The sequence below is a fragment of the Fistularia commersonii genome, chromosome 28 (assembly GCF_037954325.1).
Source record: "Fistularia commersonii isolate RoL2024-O1a breed Wild chromosome 28, RoL_Fcom_v1.0, whole genome shotgun sequence".
Classification (NCBI taxonomy): domain Eukaryota; kingdom Metazoa; phylum Chordata; class Actinopteri; order Syngnathiformes; family Fistulariidae; genus Fistularia; species Fistularia commersonii.
Genome location: NC_141311.1, coordinates 244,544 through 265,391, shown reverse-complemented (window position 1 = coordinate 265,391; position 20,848 = coordinate 244,544). Strand labels below are relative to the sequence as shown.

Below are 20,848 nucleotides of genomic sequence, written 5' to 3'. Positions count from 1 at the left end.
ACAATCATGACCCGCTCCTGCTGCAGCCTGACGTCTCACACACACACACACACACACACACACACACACACACACACACACGCCGCCTGCAAATGTCTGCACCCTGGTCCATGTCGAGGGCACCCTGACGTCAGTGCTGCTGCGCTCCGGTCTGTCCCTGCAGGTCAGGGGCCCCGGGCCCCTCAGAGGGCCGGCTTGTATTCACAGAGGGGCGCCAGAGGGGGGCTCGCCGACAAAACCAGGCCACCAACTGCTGGGATGACTCTACAGCTCGGGTCACGAGTCCGAGGGCCCGGAACATCTGGCCGGGTCCTCCTCGGCTCGGGCGGGTCGAGCGGACGCTTCAGCGGAGGAAACCCGACGGAGACGCCGGGCGGAAACGCTGTGGTTTGCTGACGACCCGGCCGTCACTTGCCAGGTGTTTCTCCGGGGTAGAACTTTATGGCCGTTGTTCTTCGTGTCCACGGTCAGGCAGGTTCTTCTCAGCGGCGTGCCGGCTTTCGGGTCGTATTTGGACAGGACCGGCGCATTTAATCATCGGACGGTTCCATTTTCTGAGCCGCCGGCGGGCTCGGCGCTACGACCTGCTTTCACATCTGAAAGACTCCCGCAGTGGTGCTCTTGAAGTCGACGCAGATTTTAATGTGGGATTTTCTTTGTGTTGCGCCGAGAAATTGTCCGTCACGGCCGGCGTTGTCGGCAGACAGCTGACCGTGGCTGGAGGCAGTGCTTTTGGAGTGTGTCCACGCAAGTTATTTTAGGGCCTGTGGAGAGCGCCAGGAGTGCAACATAAGTTTCTCTTTAGCCCCAGGTCAGAAAGCATTAACATGACCACACTGAGAATAGCTTCAAGTACTTTAGAGTGCAATCCTCTTTGCAAAGCACAGGCACTGCTTACCCAGCAGGTTTGGACACAAATGTAAATGCCTGAGCGACGGCTCGCCCTCTCGTGCGTGTTTCTGGTTTCCCCCGTCCGCTAGCGACACCGACGGCGTCCGTTTTTCCAGACGGGTCCCGCGTCCCGTGCGACTGTGCGCGCCGAGCACAGCCATGGCGGCGGCGGCTGCTAGCGAGCGAGCGCTCTCCCAGCGGCTCTCCGTGCTCTTGTTTGGCTTACAGCGATGGCATTCCTGGCTCCGTGCCCGGCGACTGCCGTCTAGAACCCCTTCCCCCATCTCTCGCGCATACATTCAAAGCCACCCTCAGCCTCATCAATCGCAACCCCCTCATCCTCCCGCCTCAATGTGGGGCAGCTCGGCATTTACATGTTGGCAGATGTGCTATTTGTGTTCCTCCCTCGCTCCGTTTCCCCCTCGTCCCCGGCCGATTCTCCGGCGGACCTACACCTGCCTCAGTCCGCCTCTCCAGGTGTCTCCCCCCCCCCCCCGGCTCCTGGTCTGCCTTTTTGTTTTTGTCCATTTACCCTCCTTTGTTGGCGGGGAGAGCGTTTGGTTTTAAGAGGGATGTCGAGCTCTAATCCTGTTGTTCTGACAGCACGGCGTAATTCCACAACGGCGCTGAGCTCATTGACCTGCGTCCTTCATACCGACGTGAGCGGTGCTTCCCTGCTATAAATGGCTGCTCATGATGTAGCTCAGCCTGCCGCCGCTGCAAGTAAACACTGAATCACACCGCATCCGCAGCCCTCGCAGCCCTCGCCGTCCTCGCAGCCCCTGCTATGTGAACCGTGTCTTTATATAACCTACTCCGAGTGTACGTTTCACAAAATGCCCACCCTTGAGGTTTCGGTTACGTTTTACATCATGGCTCGACTGCTTGTGCGCTCGGAGCGCCGCCGTCGCTCGGACGCCGGCGAAACCCAGTTTCAGCGTCAGTGGCCCGTAATCCTCCCGGCCGGCCAGATGTTCCTCCCGACATCTGCGTCTCAACGGGCACGCTTGCTTTCGGCCGGGGAAAGGCGGGGCGTGATGTGTTTGGGGCACGAGCCGCAGAGCACCTTCCAAACACCGACCCTCGTGGCAGCGCCCGGGGCGACCCCGCGCCCCGGAGGCTGCCGCCGCGAGTCCGAACCAGCCGTAAGGGGGAACTTTGGCGAAGGTTTTACATGTCAGACGAGGGGCCGGGAGAGTCTGCCGAAGGAAACGCCCGCCAGAGGAGGCTTTGATTTCACGGATGTAGATGTTGACGAGAAGAAGACAACGGTGGCTGCAGATGGCCGCCGCTCACGTAGGAGTTTCCATCAAGTCAAATCAAAATGCCGCTCGGAGTAGAAGGAGCGCCGCAGGCGCGGAGGATGAAACCTGGCCGTGCAAGTCAGGCAGCACTTTGTCAGAGGCTGCCCTTCATTCTAACCAAGGTCGGTGCTGCTCGAGAAGGGTTCTCGATGCTTCGGAGCAGGAAGCACACTCTGGTAACACACTCGGAGGCCTACTTGTCATGCCCAAGCCGAGCTCCCTTCGTCTCCACAGATGCGTTTAGAAAGCCAGTAATGTGTAATTGAATAGTCCTCGCTGAAAGTGACAGAGACTCCAAAATGAGAAAAGCCCCCCCCCTTCTGAGACCTGTTACCTGGAGATTGAAGCACCGCTGGTCGTGTTGCAGTTAATTATAGAAAGATGGCCTCGTACACGTGAAGGGAAGTGAGGTGTAATTGTGATCTCTGATGATGATGCTGATAATAATAATAATAACGGTAGCACGTATGTGTTTAAAGTGGCTTCCGTCAAAGTGGTGCACAAAGCATCAGGACACAGCGCAGTGAAGAATTCCGCCTCTCCTGTTGGGGGGCCGAGGTCCTCCCGTTGACCTACAGCGTGGTGTTGGACCGTAGATGTTTTTGAAGAAGCCCATAATAATCTGTTGGGATTTTGACAGGAAAGCCCTGCTAGTTATTCAACCCGAGCTGCGACTCAAAGACAGGAGGCTCTCCGGCTAATAATCTGCTCCGCTCACGGACACATTTGTGACCCGGCGCCGTGAAGTTGCAGCAGCAGGTCTGTAGGAAGGCCCGAGGCGGACATACTGGAACCCCCTCATCCAGATGGGAGGCAGACAGCAGGTCACGTTAACCGGAGCTTCCATTTTATCCTCTGATCCTGCCTGACGCAAACTCTAATGTTGCCTTTGAAAGGAGAAGCGCCAGCTATATTTAGCGCGGCGGCGGCGGTGTTGGTCGTGTGTCCCCGGCATAATGAGGATCTTCCTTTCGCTTTGCCTCGACGCTCGGGCCAAGATCGCTCCGGCAGAGAGAAACCTCTCACTGTCAGCGGCTCTCATCCCATTCTTAATTGCTTGATTTCACTAATTGGAAGCTGCGGCGTGAATTTATCCAGATTTTCGGATGAGTTTCTGGAAATTGTTCTTGACAGTTAGTCATCTTGAAGGCGCCCGACTGCCGGCGCGATCGTTATATCTTCCTCGGCGTGGAGTCGGCGTGTCGGGCGATGGAACGCACCGTGTCAGCCGCAGGGAGAACGTGGAAAAACTTGGTATCTTTTCCCAGCTCACCTGGGTGAACGTGCCTGTGTGCGTTGGTCGGGCAGCGGCTTGAATCGTCGGCTCGACGCGCTTCATAACCGGTTAAACTGAACCCTCGTTTTCTATGGGGCTATTTTGCAGAAATAGCGGCGACAACGAAGGACTAACCTGACTCCTTGTCTGCTTCGTATAGCATCACGTCTTTAAATTCCGGAAATGTCCGAGCGTATTTAATTCCCGTTGTGAAATTGTTCTCGGATTCCTGCCACGGTTTTGCTGGAGAGACTCCGGAGCTCATCACCCTTTACTGACGTTCATGGAGAAAAAGTAACATAGGTTCAACATTACGGCGCGCACCAAGTCACAGCGTCGTGCTGCAACCGAGCCGAAGGAGGCTACGGATGACGTGTTCTCCGACGGTCCCGTGTCGATGCAGGGGAAGCGGCGGCGGCGGCGGCCTGTGTTTGCGCTGCGTGGGTTCATGCGCGCACTGCGGCGCGCTGCTCTTTGCATCGCCTCTGGAGCCATGTGGTATTTTCATGTTGTAAACACACGGCTCGTTTCTATTCCTTTTTTTTTTTTTTTTAACATCTCACCAAGAAGTCTATGCAAAGCCTCAAAGGGTAGTGCAGTCACGCTTAGAGAAAAAAAAAAATAGAAAATATTCAAGTGTAGCTCCGTCCGGGGTCTGGTGCAGGTCGTGTTCGGTTCACTGCACTTTTGGGGGACTTTTTCATACAGCGAGATCCAGAATCGGATCGGTCATGGCCGTGATCCTGTTGTGGGTAGAAGCTGGATTACTCCTTCTATTGGGAGCAGATAATAGCTGGCGGGGGGCGTGAACGCTGAGCGGAGGCTCCTCTCCGGCCCCCTAAGCCCCTGGTCCCTCGCGACATGTGGCATTAGCCCCTAGCACGATCGCACGTATCCTCGCCCGTACGCTGCACAGAAGTAACACGCGATTCATGCGCGGCGCTCATATTCATGAGGAACCACCGTCCCTCACGGTGGACCTCCGCCGGCTCTCCAGCCTCGCCGAACACCGTCCAATAAGAACACTTGGTGGAGGCGTTCCTTGGAGGATGGGTCGAACCTCTGCTGGTGGTTCACTGATATGGATATAAGTCCGTCTGTGCCGGGAGTTTCCTCTCAGCAAGCTTATAAACACATCAATTCAGATCACCTGCAAGAATCTAAATAAATATTTACATATCTATATGAATAAAGATGTGCCGTCCTCCACCGTGAATATGCCTGCTGACAGTCGGCTGCAGTGCACGGGCGCAGGTCAGGGAAACCTTGTTCATTGAAGGCATCCGTATGGTAAAGGACCATGCGAGGTGAAGCATGTGTGTGTGTGTGTGTGTGTGTGTGTGTGTGTGTGTGTTAAATAGTTTAAGTTCATATAATATGGTCAGTTGTGACTCCCCAAATTGAAATTTGCTTTATATTCTAATTCATTTGAAGCCAGTTAACGTTTGTTTGATTCTCTTCAGGCCTGACTTGAGATTTCAACGTCTGGCTTTTGTTTGTTTTTGGGAGAACCTCTTTTTCTGTGGCAAACATTTCTTAAAGTGATGTAGCGTTGTGTCCTATTTCACAGACAGCCTCATCTATAAGTCATGAAAAGAGGAACTTGTTTCCAAATGAACTCTTAAAAAAGCATATGGAGGGTCCATCATGCCCGTGCTTAATCTTGCTTAGGTGGAGCAGCAGAGTGAGCTTTTTATCAAAGCGTCTGAGGAGGCTTCCCCGGCCGAGGCTCCTCGCCGGGTCGGAGGCTTCGCCGTCCGAAGCTCCGCCGCCACCTTTATTAGACACAGTGAAAAAGGGAGCGTCCCGCTCTGCCGAACACAAGCTGTGCTGCGCCGGCGGCAGCGATCCCATTCCTGGCCTCATGCGTGACACGGAAGGCGTCTGCTACATGTGTGAGACTCCGAATCTGCGGAGACGCGGCGAGTCCGGCCGAGTCCTTTAATAAACCGCAGCGTTGTGACACACTCCCAGCCCGGAGTAGGTTTTTAATCACAGCCTCTTAGATAGAATTCAATTGATGATACTCGCCAGGTCGAGCCCTTCCACGCTCCTCGGCCCCCTTTTTCCTGATTGCTTTTAGCGGTGCCATGCTTTTCGGGGCGCTGTCGGTCCCCCGCTGCTCACCGGGGCTTTGTGGGGGGGGTCTGGTTCCCAGGCGATGGCGTCCGACTTCAGGGTTCAACCCCACGTCGTGCATCCACAGAACTCGTTTCAAACGCTTGACTCTGCCGAGCCTCTCCTTCCTCCCCCCCGGCTCTCCCTCTCTCGTTTTAACTTCTTTCCCTGGATATGGATCAGCTCGGGCGGTTCTGGACCGGAGCGGGCGCCTGCCCTGCCGGGGACCCTTGCTCTGAGGGGTAGCAGGGTGTTGGAGACATAGGATAAGACAACTTTGACAAAACATCAGAAGATGTGCAATCTGGGCAGGAGGTCAGTGCTCCAGCTGTGGACATACACTACAGAGTTTGGCCGTAGGCTCTCACAAACCTCGACAAACAAACCATTTCAGCGTTTGTTTTGGCTGAAATGTCGTATTGACGTGCCGCTCAGGACCGGAGGATTGAGACCGTGAACCCGCAATCTGCCATGCGGACGTTTGACTGCGATCTCGTGATGTAGATTCACCGGACGCCCACGGGAATCGGTCCCGCGTTTCCCTCAAATGAAGCTGCTTGAGATTAAAATCATGTTTTTCTGTCTCCCTCCCTTTTCTTCTCCAAACACAGGAGAACCATTTGATGGAAGATAAGAAAAAGAAAAGGCAAGAAGAGAAGAAAAAGAAGGAAGCTGCTCAGAAAAAGGTAAGCCTTTGAGCAAACACGTCCACTCTCAGGTCGCTGTGGTTTCCATCCAGCCCCCCGACGGCTCATCGTATGGAAACTCTATCCTTAGCGTTCCTGGTCATCTAGTCCAGGGGTGGGCAAACTTTTTGGCTCAGCGGCTGCATCGACTTTTAAAATTTGACAGGCGGGCCGGGTCACCGCAAGATACGATGCATTTAAAAAAAAAAAAAAAAACGCATTTGTTAACAGTACATGTAAGACTCGTCCGACGTTTGCTTTGAGAATAAAACCAGCTTGGTTTTGAAGGCTCTGATGTTTGCTCGCATTTCACGCACAAAGTGTTTTTTCCCTTGTAGCTTCACGTCCGACTCATCCATGTGTGTCCGTATGTCCACATTAAGGGCTAAATCACAAAGCCGATCGGTGTCATTCAGCTCAGGAAAATTCTCAAGTAGCTCCAAAAATGAAACCATCTCCTGTTTGAGCTCCTACATTTATTGAAGTATAAATTCAAGTATAAATTCTGTACCAATCTTTGGTGGGCCGGACTGAAAAGACCAACGGGCCGCATGTGGCCCGCGGACCGTAGGTTTCTCACCCCTGATCTAGTTATTGCATGAAGTGCTAGCATGTCACACACGGCACCGGCAGGTGAGACACCGGTTGTTTCTGCAGCAGCAGCAGCAGAATTAGCATTAGCAGCAGCAAGATTAGCATTAGCACTAGCAGCAGAGGCATTAGCATTAGCAGCATTAGCGTTAGCATTAACAGCAGCAGCAGTAGCAGCATTAGGGGCAGCGGCAAACTCCGCTGAGTGTGGCAGTGCGGTGACCGCGAGCAGTGTTTCAGCGATGCATTGTGGTGCACAACATCGATCTGCTGGGCTCAGGCTGGCAGACAGTCACCGGGAACTAATAGGAACCAGGATGGTCAATGGTGCTCTAAACATTGTTTTGTCATTTGGCAGAAAGTAACAAACCCAAAACGGCCTGTTAGACCTTCAAACCTTCAGCCAGGGTTCCCGGGGGAATGTAGCTCCACTCCGGTGGTTCGCGTGCTCCTACTGTCCTCAGCTCAGCGTGCTACCAGCCTGCAGCTCAGGGAGCCACGCTCATGAAGGGTAGCGGCCTCTCGGCCCGCCGGCCCATCGGCCCATCGGCCTGCCGGCAGGGGACACGCTGTTCCACTGCTGCTCAGAATACACTCTCTCAGACGCCTCGTATCCACCGTCACCATGCCGTTGCTGTTCGGTCCGACATTTGCGCTCCCTGGGCCCGTTAAGAGGAGACACCGTCTTCTCGTGTCTTCTCCCGACCCTTAAAGGTAAACGTTCATCAAAGTGAAGTCGTGCTTTGCAGAGTTGCTTCAACAAAAGCAGTTTCCGTGTCCAGAGGTCGGTCTCTCAGGAACACGCGTGCCTCCGTCTGCCAATGAAAACCAACCGCGCTTACGTGTTTTTTGTCTCGGCAAAACAAACATCACCTCGGGATGTTCAGTGAGTACGTGGACTTTAAAATCTAGAAGACTCGGTCAGCGCAGAGCCTGAGAGAAGACACAGGAAAGCAACCTTTGTGTCAAATGAATGTTGATGAAAGTGCTTGTGAGATGGACAGTGTGTCTGCGTCGCCTCGGCGCCGTCGAACCTCCGCATCTCCTCTCGGCGTCGGCGCGCTCGGCTCTCGGCGCCCGCAGATCGTATCTGACCTTTCCTGTCGAGGGCAGAATAAAAGCAGAACAAGTTTTCTTTCCAAATAACATTTTCACACCTTTCAATGGGCAAGAGCTGCACTCAGAAGCAAGGAGACCAGGTCTGAGCCTCCTGCTGCTGTTTGCAGGCCAGCCTGTTGCAGAGCTGGCCACGGTTTTGTGACACACGATACAAGAACTGACTTCTAATTTGTGCTTCTCTTCTTGTTTCAGGCCACAGAACAGATAACCAAAGGTAAGCCCAGCGTATTCCTGTGTTTGAACACACGACGTATGGTTTGGCACGTACGGCGGAAAACTGTTGAATTATCGCCGCATTCGCTGCCCGCGAGTTTGCGAACCCCGGCACCGCTGACCGTGTGGGAGTCTGAAATTCCACATCTTTTCAATTCCCCGACGTCTCGGTATGCTCGGGGACGACGACCTTTCTACCCAGAGTGTATTCTCCGTCGGAACGGCGCTGGCGGCGTTGGCTTCTGTTGTTAGATGATAAGGAGAAATGGGGGCAGTGGCCACGGCCAGTTCACCTGTGTCAAACCTGAAGCCGGCCCGCATGAGGATGGCGCGGCTGCTCCCGGACCTCCCGGCGGGTTCCCCAGTCTTAGCTGGCGGTGTCGGGCTGAGGGAGAATCTCAGAGAAGAGACCGCTGCAGCAAGAAACACAAAACAAACCTGGAAAAGAGAGACAGGTAAACGAGGACGGCTCGGAAGCCACTTCTTTGCGGGAGCGTGTCTTTGGCCGGCTTGCTCTCCGACAGCCGCTCACACCAACTTTGACCGTGACCCCCAAAGCCGGAGAGCAGGTGGGACCCCCGTCCGCTCAGGACCGAGCGGAGAGGGGTTTAATATTCTGTGCGGTGAAATCCTGCCGTAACAAGACAACGGACGTCTTCTGACAAACGCAAATGTCAGTTCGCGGCTGGTACTCCTGCCTGCATTCTCTTCTTCTAGGAGCATCTCTGAGCACCTTGACCCCATCCATCTCCCCGAACGTTGAAATAATGAGGCCGTAATGTCACGGAGGGGCCCCCGAGTCCAGAGCCGACCGCCGCGTTAATGAGCGCGATCTGGGTTGGCTGTGCCAGGCTTCTTTGTCTCTTATCTGCATCCACAAATTGACCTATATACCGAGCTTTTTTTACCCCCTCCTTCCGACCAGCCTGAAATCTGCATAATTATTTTCTTGGCTCCTGTTCGTAACAATATCGCGGCGTGACCTGGTTTCACCGTGATCTTCTTCCCTTTGACTGGCTCGTTGGACCTCCTCGTGAACAACCGCGTCCTTACCGTCCTCACCGTCCTCACTGTCTTTACCGTCCCAACCCTTGCACCCGGCATACGGTCGCCCTGCACTGGCCTCGCAGCCGACACGCCTCACTGTGTGACTGCAGCTCCGGGTTCTTTCAGCTACTGAAGCTACTGCCCTCCAGGCTGGACCGAAAACCGACGGAAGCTCTTTGTGAATCTGTTTGTATTCACGAAGGTTAATGTTGCTCTATAGTAATGCGGAAAACGTCGGAGTCACCTCAAACAAGCAACGAGCCGCGGATTCTGTCTCTGCACAAATGCACTGACGGAGGCAGACCGTGGAGCTAATTAGGAGAACCAGGCCGCCGCCGAAGCTGAATAAACACAGGAGGTCTCCGGTATTGGTCTCCACACACCAGAGGAACACCGGAGCAGCTCCTGGTTGAGGCGCAGGCCCGCCCTGGGACCGACAGCAGGAAGAAGGGGCTCCGAGCGATAGATAGAACAAACCGTCGAGCTCGTAGTGGCGCAAAGATGAGGGGCGGCAGTGAGCTGAGCTGCAGAAGAAGCAGAGGACGCTCTCCGGTTTCCTGTTTGCCGCACAGCTGGGGGCCCTTTGTGGGATATTTCTGCCGGCCCGCTTCACGACACGCAGTCTCACTGAGTTGGTCCCCTCACACACACACACACACACACACACACACACACCTAAATGAAGGCTGTGCGCTGGTGTAAACACACACGTACCTCGGGCCTCACCAGCCTGCATGTCATGGATAACTACTCGCACGCACCCAGTGGATTGGACGGACAAGCACACCGTAAATATTCTCCACTTCGGCGATTCGGCTCAAAAGTGCATCTTGGAGAAAGTTCTTTGTGTTGGTGAAGATCGGAGAAGCGACTCGACACGTTGTTTAGAAAAGCGCTGCCCCGGCGAGGCGAGGGGTCCCTCCTGCCGTCAGCCTGGTCTGCCTCACCTTCTCACCAGGGAGGGGATGATGCACCAGGACACAGCTGCGACACCATCGGCTGCTTCACACTCAGCCATCCTGAAGGGATACAGTGGTAAGAATTAGAATGATAATTCGCTCCGAGGACGGAACACTCAGCCCCGCGGATAAGCAAAGATCACGGTTCCTATCGAATTCATTTGAAAAGGCTATCGATGGTCTACCAATCCTTTTTACGGAGTCAAAGGGTGTTTTGTGGATAGATATTAGTTACTGTCAAAGCTCAGGCCTACTAGAGATGGTCTTGCAGTGGAATCCTCGACAGGCTTCCTTACATGTACGTCGAGCACCGAGGAACACCTGGACCTCCTCTGACTCCCGCAAGTTCTCGTTCACGCCCACATCTCTCAATTCTTTCAGTTGTCGTGTTACTGAGGAGACCGAATATCCTTCCAGGAATGTAACGTGAATGTGACCCCAGAAGCTCCAGAAAACCCATCTCAGTCCTCCAATCATCCCTCGGGGACAAATAGTTTCTCTGATTCCGGTCTCACTCTTAAATAGTGTTTTGAACGGGGTCCCCAGGACAGGGTCCCCAGGACAGCGTCCTGCGCTCGCAGGGTGAAGCAGAGTGAGTCCGGGGTTAAACGTGGCCGACTTCATTTGGCGTCACAGCGGCGGGACGTTTGGAGCTGCGTCGGCGTGAAAGACCGACTTCCCCATCAGGCTCGGCGCCCTGGACGACGAGGTCTGTGCGAGGGTGTGCACCGATCCGGCATGTGGAGAGGAAGCCGGGACTTGTCCTCCTGGAACCTTCAAGCGGCCCTCGGCCCCAGGGAGCCCCAGGAGCCCAGGGAGCCCCAGGAGCCCAGGGAGCCCCAGGAGCCCAGGGAGCCCCAGGGAGCCCCAGGGAGCCCCAGGGAGCCAGGGGTGGTTGCAACTATAAGGGCCAGTGCCAACATCATAATAGCCACCGGGCTCTGCTGTCATCAACAAGCTGTGCAAGAGTTAATGTCATCAAGACCAACAGCTACGCCGCGCAATGAAAGATAACATTACTATAAAGTTGTTTCACGGCGGTAATTTCATAACAGATTAATTTGCCGTCCCACATTCGCTTAATTACACCCCGCGCTTTGTGTTGGAGCGTCGTAAATTGCAGTGCGATCGGGGGAATTGGCTCTTGTCATCGTCGCCGCCTCTTCTCCACATCCTTTCCCCGAGGCTGGAGTGAAAGCAGTACAGGTGTTGATCTGAGGCCCCGCCAAGCGCTCTGACTTCTCGGGCTCGACCAAAAGTGCCTCAAAGTGCAGCTCCTTGATTTCGATAAAAGTTGGAAGTGACAGTCCTGAAGAATTAGCTGTGAACAGAGTATCTGTTGCCCGTGGCTCGCGGCGCCCTGTCCGGTGTTTCTGTGGATTAGGCGTCCCGCAGCGTCTCACGCATGGCTCGCTCTAAATCATAACAGAGCGTCCGGAGACCTGGCAGAGACCTGGCAGAGACCTGGCAGAGACCTGGCAGAGACCTGGCAGAGACCTGGCAGAGACCTGGCAGAGGCCGACCCGAGGCGGCGGTCCGACCCCGGCCGTCCCCGTACGGGTCCTGAGGGGAGCCGAGCGCAGATCCCTCCTCCTGGAGTGCAGGAGGCGGCGACGCTCTAATGACCTACATCGTGACGGGTGTTTCTCCGATCCTTTTATACCGCGCCGACAGACACGGAGTCATTTTAAATGTGATTTTAGTGCGTGCTGCTCAGAGGGAGGGCCCCTCCCTTAACTACAGTGTCGTATTTATTCACTTCTAATTAAGCCCTTCCACCCTGTCTCTTGTGAGGCATGCCGCTTACATTTTGAAACCACAGGAGGGAAGAGCTGTGGAGGGAGAGCTCTGCACTCAGGCCTCCCTCCCCTCGCCTTCACATGGGGTTTTATTCAGTCGTCACCCGTTCCACACTAAACAGGTGCTGACCCAGCGGGTTCGGACACCGGTGGCCCACTTCTCTATGCTTTTCAGAATAAAGTACCGCGATTCTCCAGGATCACCCTCAAAATGAACTTTGTTAGCTCTTCTTTAGCAGCGCGGAGCTAATGCGCTCGCGCTCTCTGTGCTATCGGCATGGCTCGGCAGCGTGAGCACGGCTGTCGGGGCAAATAAAGCCCCGAGACGAAAGTCCGATCGGGTTGGACGTGTCGCTCGGCACGGCCCGTACCGGGCTGCTTGATCGGCTGGGATTCCTTTTACAAGGCCAGTCGTCATTGCAGAGTAACACACACGGGGGAGAATCCATGACGACCTCAAACCAGCAGCATTCACTGACATCAAGGAAGCAACGACACCCTTCCTGTTCAGTTCAAGGTTACACGGCCTGAAAATACTAAATTAATTCATCCAAAGATGGAATTTGGGTAAAGTAAGTACTTTACCAAAATGCACCTCTTGTAACGTCCTCATATTATTCTATTTATGTTTTGAACATGGACCCTTCCTTTTCCACGGCTAATATCAGAAGTCTGTCAGTCAGCCAATGCGTGCTGGGGTCTCCGTTAATGTCTGATCTCTGAAAGACCCCCTTCATCTCATCGGCTTGTGGCGCTCAGGTCTGCTGCTCCGTGACGTCTGTCCAACGTGGACGTGCCAGAGTCTCGTTTGTCAGAGGAGCAACTTCTGGACGTGTCGATGTGACTGGTGGAGTAGAGCTTCCAGAGGGTCGGCCGGAGCTGCGGTCGAACCGACGGAGGTTGAGGTCGGCTCTGGTTCGGTGTTCGGCGGCGCATTTGAATTTGTCCCGGCCCGAAACCCGGGTCCTTTGGCTCGGCACGGCCCGGTCCGGCGGGAGGCCGAGGGCCCGCCGAGGGTGAGCAGATACTCAGATGCACACAGGAGGATGTGTCGTCCTCGAGGTCACGTTTTTGTGCCGAGGAGCGGCGCTACCAATGCCCCGCTCGCCCGCCCGGAGGCCCCGGCGACGCTCCGGACAGTTCGATATTCAAATCCGGTCTGAAGCGGCGATCCCAGCCTGCTTTCGCATCCTCTGTCAGAAATTTCCTCTCTTTTTTAAATTGGAAAAAAGAGACATCTCTGCGCGAGTGAAGCGCACATAGCCTTAAGGCCACCGTTTGATCTGCATCTTTGATGAACTGGGAATTCTCCTGTGCGGCGGCGCAGCTGAGGACCGCCTCTTTGCAAACAGGATGTCGGAGAGGATTTCTCTCATCTCCTCTGACTCCCTTTCACTTTTTTCCTCCGCAAAACTCTTGACTTGCGAGATTCCCGCTCGCCACGCCGCCGCTTCCCGTTTGCCGGAGGCTTCGACGCGACTCCTTTATTTGTATTTTCACCGATCGCCCCACGACTCCTCTGCGAGCGGCGCCGCCTTCTCTGGGCAAGTAGTGTTCTAATTGTAAGCGGCTTTCCACCTAAGCTGGTTTCCGGCAGTGAGACTGTAGCTCACGGTGCTGTCGGCGAGGGGGTGGGGACTCTGTGGGGCTGTTCTCCCCATCACCTACCCTCCCCGCTCCAACTCCATCGCTGCCTTCGGCGTGTCTGCTTTCCCTTTCCCTCCTGCCCTCGCCCTCCCTCTCTCTTTCTGTCCGGCCTCCCATTGGCTGGCGGAGCAGCCGGCTCGCTTCCCCTTCCCCCCGAGCTTCCAGAGGGAATCTACGTCACGCATCGCAGTCCCAACTGTATATCAGTCACGTCCGGGGCTATTATACAACGCAGCGCACCTCGTTTCGTGTGCGGTTCATTTCTGAAAACGGGGAGGGAGGCCTGCCGTCCCCGCGCGGCTCTCGGAGCGTCGGCGGCCGTGCAGGAGAGGGAAGGGGAGGAGGCGCCCGGTATTAGCGCCGAGAGGAAACCGAGCAGACGGAGAGAAATCCGATGAGAAGCTTCGGCTCTAGAGCTTCCCCCGGATTCCTGAGCCGCGGGGAGGCGGAGAGGCCGACGGGTGCGAGGCCAGCCGGATCGACGTCGCCTGGACCTCTGGTCCCGCCGTGTTTCCAACGTCTCTCTGGGCAAACACGTCTGCGCGCCCTCAGACACAATCCTGCCCGCTCCCCTCAGCCTGGGCCTCCGCATTACATAACTCTTTGTTTTTGTGCGCGTCCAGCCGGCCTCGCACGCACACACACACACACACACGCGCACGAGTTATTCATGGCTTCGCTGCACACACTCGGGCCGGGAGCCGACGGTGAAGCAATGCTCTTTAGAACTCATTTAGGCCACACAAAGATATCCTTCTCTCCCGGCGTCTATTGAACACAGGTGCTAAAGGCAGGCGGTAAACAAACATTTCTGCGGCACGTATACATTCTAGGTCCCCGGCTTATTCTATTATGTAATGAAATGTACTGAGGCGATTATCCAGTGTGCTTTGTGTCCGTAATGCATGTGACCCTGCGGCAGCTCTGTGACCCCCGGCCGATTATCCTGTTGACTTACCGGCGACCTCTGACCCCCCGCTTCCACATTGCTTTACACTATGGCGGCCAACTGAGGACTCAGTCCTCAGCGACTCTCTCTCGGATGTTTACGGCCTCGGTGGCGTCCTGTGACGCCGAAGCGGCGAAAAAGCATCGACCCCGAGGCGGGTCGCTGCCGGGCTGAGATGTCGCAAAAGGATGAAACGGCGAACTCAGCTCGGCGCAGACCCCCTCCGGACCGGCCGAAGAGAGCTTAGAGCGCGTTTGCATTCAGAGAAACTATATATAGAGAGCGGCTAAAACACCGTTGCCAAGGGAAACGAAATCCTGTGCACGGTGCGCATCAGTATCAACGTTTAATAAGCGAGGGGGACGGCGCCTTCGGGGGAATCGCCTGCCGGAAACTCCGAGGGCCGACGCGCCGCTCCGCTCCGCCGTCCTCGGATGAAATGGCCGAGCGCGTCCGGTCTGCGCCTGAGCAAACCGGACGCTCTCGGCCTGTGAAACTTGTGGGTCTTGGCAAAGCCTAGGAGTTTATTACAGTGACACTCGGAGATTATTACAGTCCTCCGGTTTTTCCCGAAGAACAGCCGTGTGTTTAGGCCGACCGCTGCCTGGCTGCGGCCTCGGGGAGCCACTGCGATTCCAGCGCATTTATAGCCCTCTCCTCGCCGGCCTTCCCGAATCAAACGCTGCGGTTCTCCTCGTCGGAAAGCCACCGTGGCTTTGAGAAGAGGAAGCCGAGGGAACTTGTTTTTTCGGGAAGAAAAAAGAAAAGCCGTCCGAGTGATTTATGTGTTTGATTTGGGGCGGCGAGTAGCCTTTCTTTTATTAAACAAAGCGGCCCAGCTCATCCTTGGCGGCGCCAGGAGTGACGGTACGTGTCGCCCGGCTCCTCGGAGAGGCGATAGCTCGGCGTGACGCTCCTCACCGGCTCAGACCGCCGTGCTCGTGCGAGATGCTTCCGCTACCCCCGTATCCCTGAATCTCTGCTTTTTGTCACCCGTCTCCCGCCGTCCTCTTCCACAGTGCCAGACTCCGCCAAACTCGACCCCGCCCTTCCTCTCCCCCCCGCCGACCCCGGTGTCGCCCCGTCTGCGCCCCCGAGCGGTGGCGATGGCCAGCGCGCCCCCTGTGGAGGCCAGCCGCAGACACCAGCGCAGCCGCAGACCCTGCCCCAGCAGCGCTTCCCGGCCAGAGAGGTGCCCCCGCGCTTCCGCCAGCAGGAGCACAAGCAGCTGCTGAAGCGAGGCCAGCCCCTTCCCTGCGGGACCCTGCTGCTCGCCGCCGGACGCCCCGCCGCCGCCGAGCCTGCGGCGGTAGCCGTACGCTCCTCCCGCTCCTCCGCGAGCCTGCCGACAGGTCAGCCTCCGCACTCCGCCGGCGCCTCACTGACCTCACCTTCGCAGGGCGTCAGAGCAGGGAGCGCCACGCTGAATTCACGGTGCGACAGGAATGCTCCCGGCGGGTCACGGGGAACTCGCCTCCTCTCACATCAAACGGGAATGAAACAGAGGGACTTGTATTTGCTTCAAATTGAGAAAAAGCTCAGCGTGTTTGACTCTCCCAGAAAGCCCGGCCTGGACACCGGAGATAATCCGCAGATATCGATGTCGGCGATTTCACCACCGACTACTTTCTCTTCCCGTGAACACTCAGACGCGACACCTTCGTCCTTCTCGGCGCCACCAAAGAATCGGCGCGACATCCCCGTGTGTTCGGTGATAGTCCGACAAAACGATCGTCTCGAACCAGCCGAGAGAGAAAACTCCGGCCGCGGATTTATTTATTGCATTAGCTGAGCGTTCTCTGCCTTTCTTAAGAGCCGCTGCTGGACAGGACTGCGCTGCGCCCAGGAATGTGAGTTTCTGAGCTGCGTATGAAGGTCCCGGCGTGTTGTTGGCATGCAGGTGTGTTTCCCCCCCCGGTAACCCGCAGGTAACCCTGCGGCATGAACTCCCCCGCGTCTGGCCCGCTGCCGCTGGGTTTACTCTGCCCCGGGCCGTCTGGAGGTGGGGAGAGTGTTGGGGGGACGGGGGCCGGGTTTTTAATTCCTGAGTGCCGGTCCGTCCCCGTCAGCGGGGTCCGCTTCCTCCTCAGAAAAGATTCCGCCGCCGCAGGACGGTGGACTCCAGAAATCGCCGTCGGGGCATTTGGCTTTTTGTTGTCTGGGAAGGAAAACAAATACCGCCGCGTGTCTGAACGTCATTCAAACCCTCTCCTGCTGTTTGAATGCACTTCTGTCCCCATGGCAACAAGATGCGGCGTGCGTCGTCCCTCCCCGTCTTCCGTCTTCTCTCCGTCGCCCTCGCCGTCATCGTTCTGTAACTCCTCAGGCTTTGCCGACCGGCCCCTTTCCCCTTCCAGAGGCGGAGCTCCGCGCCGCTCGCCGGTTGGCCGGGCACCTCGGCGGGCCGGCCTCGGCAGGCACAGAGAGAAACACCAGTTAGAGGGAAAGGAAAAGCAGAGCGAGGGTGGCAGAGGTCCAGCACTGTGGGCTGAAGTGACTCATGGCTTACGGTAAAAGCTGCCGCTCGTCTCCTCCCCTCTCTGGCAGGTCTGCTGTGCTCGCCGAGCTCAGGACCGGCTCGGCAGCGCTCTAACCCCCAACACGGACCGGGTGACTGGGCGAGCGCCCACAGCGGCCCGCCGCTGCTCTCAGGCAGGACGCATCGACATAGAAACACACCCCTTTCTAATGGCTTTCGGCAAATCGTCCCGAACGCTTCCAAGCAGCTTGGATGACTCTGGAGTGGAACGGTTGAAAAAGCACCTCCTTGAAAACTGAGTAACATTGTACTGGACTTCTCTTGGGACGGGATTATCAGCTTCTCCAGTTTTACGCTCTGGGCCGTATTGCTGCGAGACACTTTGGCGTCCGTCCTGCCTTCAGGTGCATACTTTCATTTGCTGTCAGCCGAAATGAAACGTTCAGTTCTACTCGGAGCACAGCATCGGCCCGCCGTGTGACCGCGGCGGTGAACCCATCATGGACGGAGCCTGAGCAGAAGGCAGCGACGAGGTGTCTGGTTCGACAGCACTCGGGCGGGCCGGGAACGCGTCCGGGACCGTCGGGTTCCGGTCGGAGGACCGGTCCGACCCCGAGCCGAACCGCCGCGGTGAGCGCAGGTTCACCTTTGTCGTACGTATCGGTTCTCAAGCGGACCGGAAAATGCACATCTGCCATCGTACTAGTATGATGTTTGCACGGGACGACGGTCTGTCTGTCGGCACGTCGAACGGCCAGAGGTACAGTGTCACTGAAACAACACCGAAAGTCGCCGAGCTCTTCTGAAGAAGACCTTGGAGGGCCTGAGAGTCCACACTGACGTGTCCGGTGGCAACGGCTTCTGCGAGTGTCGGACTGACTAGTTTGACTTGCCTACTTGGTTATTTGCGTTGTAGTTTCATGCACTTCCACCCATCTTTTTGGTCAGCTCGTGTGGTCGTTTAAAACGCAGCGCCAACTTAGCTTGCGGGTCGTCCTGACTCAGCAGCGGCCTTTTCTGCAGCTTCTCAGCTTGCTAACTCTAAAAGCTGCTTTCATTCGCCGCCACCCCACCCCCCTCGCTCATCATGTCCCATCCTGGGTTTCACTGTACAGCCGGAGGCCGGCTCCAGGGATGGTCCCAATGTAAACATCAACATGGCCGTACACAAGTGGCCTCCCGGCCCCGGCTGGCACGCGGTATCGTGCTGGAATGAGAGGCAGCGGGAGCTGACGGAGAGCCTTTTCGAAACAGCGGTAACAGGGAAGTGCCAGTTTTGGCGGAGGCGTATTCTCCTAGAAATCAGCCTTTGAATTGTACTCGTCTCTCTTTTAGCTTGAATTCTTATTCATGGAGATTAACGGTGTGACATTCTGCACGGACACCGTACGTGGTAAGTGCAAAGGAGTGTCACCGATTAAAACCGACGGGGAAAAACAACAACACACCGGGCGTGTTAAGTGCCGCGGCGGTGAGGCCGGCGTGTTCTATGGAGTGTGTGTGCAGATGAGACCCGTGCGGCCTCTGCGCCTGCTGATGATGCATTAAAGAGCAGTGGGAATCCCCACAAGGCTGGGGTGACTAGGATACGATTAAATTCAGTTAACCGTTAACCACAAATCTTCAGCTCTCACTTTCCCTCTCTTCCGTCTTGTGACTTGCCGCCGGCCCCCCCCCGCCCCTGCCATAGGCGCCGAGGCACATGTGTTCTCCGCCTCTGCGATAACAATGCCATAGCTCGCTAATACCCTGGCTTGCGCGGGACAGGCTGTGGATTAGCGCCGCCTCTGCATGCGTGTCAGCTTTGCCGTTATTCTAACCTCCCCGCGCCGCCTTTCGCCGGGCCGACCGTCCCTCTCACAAGGACCTTTCATGCAGAGGTGTCAGGGGGAGCTATTTTAGGAGCGGCATGTTCGAGGAAGCCCTTGACCTGGTTTATCCTTTGGCCGGAGGCGGGGAAGGAGGGAAGCGTGACCGGCAGATGTCTCACGTGTGAAACTTGAAAGATGTTTGCGGTCCCTCTGCTCGCCTTTCCTCTGGAGACAAAGCGGAGACGTTGCATTCTGCAAGTACCTGCAGACAGGGAGAATCCTGTGCGTGCGTTGTAATCGTGCACGAGCGGGGAAAGACTCTTTGCTTTAACAACAGGCTAGCTGAGATAGGAGTGCTGCGAGTGCAGATCCCTCTCCGCAGCCCGGTACCACCGGGCCACCGAAACTCTGAGGAGAGACTGTGATTATGGGCCGGCGGTTGGACGGTTCGCTGTGCGGCCTCTCGGCAAGGACACTGTGGCCGCAAAGCTGCCAGGGGGCTTCTTCTGCCTGCTTCGCATCTTTGTTTTTGTTCCTCTTCCCTTGCTTGTCCATTTCCTTCACGTGGCGCTCAAATTGTGTCGATTTCTCCCTGTTGTTGACGTGAATGACGGCCGACATGCGCCGCGCAGACCGGTGACCCTTGTCCCGCGCCTCCTGCCCGGTGTTAACGGGCACCGGCCGAGTCCTCGGCCGCCCCGTCCACCGTGAGCAGCGGTTAGAATAGACAGGAAACGTTGAACCGCAGCCAATGGCAAATTCGTCTGGTAAGCGTTGGCCATTTAAGAACTCAATAAGACAACTACGTGTCAGAACCCGTCCAAAGGCTCATTCATACCGTTGCTCACATCATTTGGTTCACCAAACATGTTGTGATATTTGCCTTGGTATTTTTACGTATGTCCAGTACAGTATCAAGAAGAAGCCATTACTTTGCACTTTCCAGAGGGGTATTCTCTAACGGCTGGGCGTTTTCGTGCTCATCCGTCCACTAATCCGTCCAGTCTACGGTTGTATTTCATCTCAGGGAAAGGCGTGGACTCCCTGTGTCACGTGCCGGCAGATTTTTGGCATTTTTGCTGTCAGACTTAGGTGATAGTTGGGGTTACCCATCTCCGTTACCGTTCAAGATGATACGCTTGTGTGAAACGTGAGCGAACCCATCTCTCCGACGGCGATCCCATATGATCACCATGGTAGAGAGCTGCGTTTGCAAGTTAATACCTCAAACTGTTCTTTGTGCAGAAGGAAAGCAACCACACTCATGGCCTGACTGAGACAGGAGCATCGGGAGTTCTGGTGTGTGTCCGACGCATCGATTGTATCTGTCACAAGTCAGCGTAGCCTCCCGATGACCCGAAGGGATCCTCTCGGCCGCTCCTTTCCAAAACCGTTCATCCGCCGTCTCGGGCTCGCCGCCTGTAAGGTCGAGCCGTCGGCGGGCGGCGGGACCGCGAGAAGCCCAGGTCGCCACTGAGCTCCAGACCCGGGCCTGTTGGTGCGTATTTGTTCAGAAGCTTGTTCATCTGGTTGGCAGCGTGCGCTGTCAGCACCGTAGCATCTAGTCTGCGCCCCGGGGGACGTCATTAAGCCCGGATCAGTCCAGCTGGGGCCCAGACACCCCTGCTAGATGACTTCCTCTTCCCATCGCTCAACATCCATTTCTCGGCCACGGCTTCTGTCGTCCTTCTTCTCCCCCTTTCATCTGGCGCTCGGTTAGCGCTCGCCGTAGCCGTGTTTTGGGAAATGATAAAGGTGAGACAGATGAAGGAAAGCAGCTTTTCCCGCTGATCGTAATTTTCAGGAAGTTGCTTGTGATTTAATGATTCCCTGCGATCTCAGTCTTCGCGGCGTGTGTTTTCCCTCAAAAGAGCGCGTCTCGTCCCGCAGCAGCCTTACACCCTGCGAAGCTGGTGTCGAGTCCTCGGCCCAGACGTGCCAGGGGTCGAGCCTCGGCCG

General features: G+C 56.1%; 1 protein-coding gene across 1 annotated transcript in view; it reads left to right on the top strand.

Annotated features, from left to right (window-relative positions):
* Window positions 1-285: 285 nt before the first annotated feature.
* LOC147217040 (trinucleotide repeat-containing gene 6C protein-like) overlaps window positions 286-20,848 on the top strand; it is a 45,505-nt gene continuing 24,942 nt past the window's right edge. The window contains exons 1-3 of the mRNA XM_086175369.1: window positions 286-6,275; window positions 8,178-8,199; window positions 15,619-15,951. Coding sequence (XP_086031495.1) covers window positions 6,213-6,275; window positions 8,178-8,199; window positions 15,619-15,951 — 418 coding nt within the window. The 5' untranslated portion in view covers window positions 286-6,212. The remainder of the gene's footprint in view (window positions 6,276-8,177; window positions 8,200-15,618; window positions 15,952-20,848) is intronic.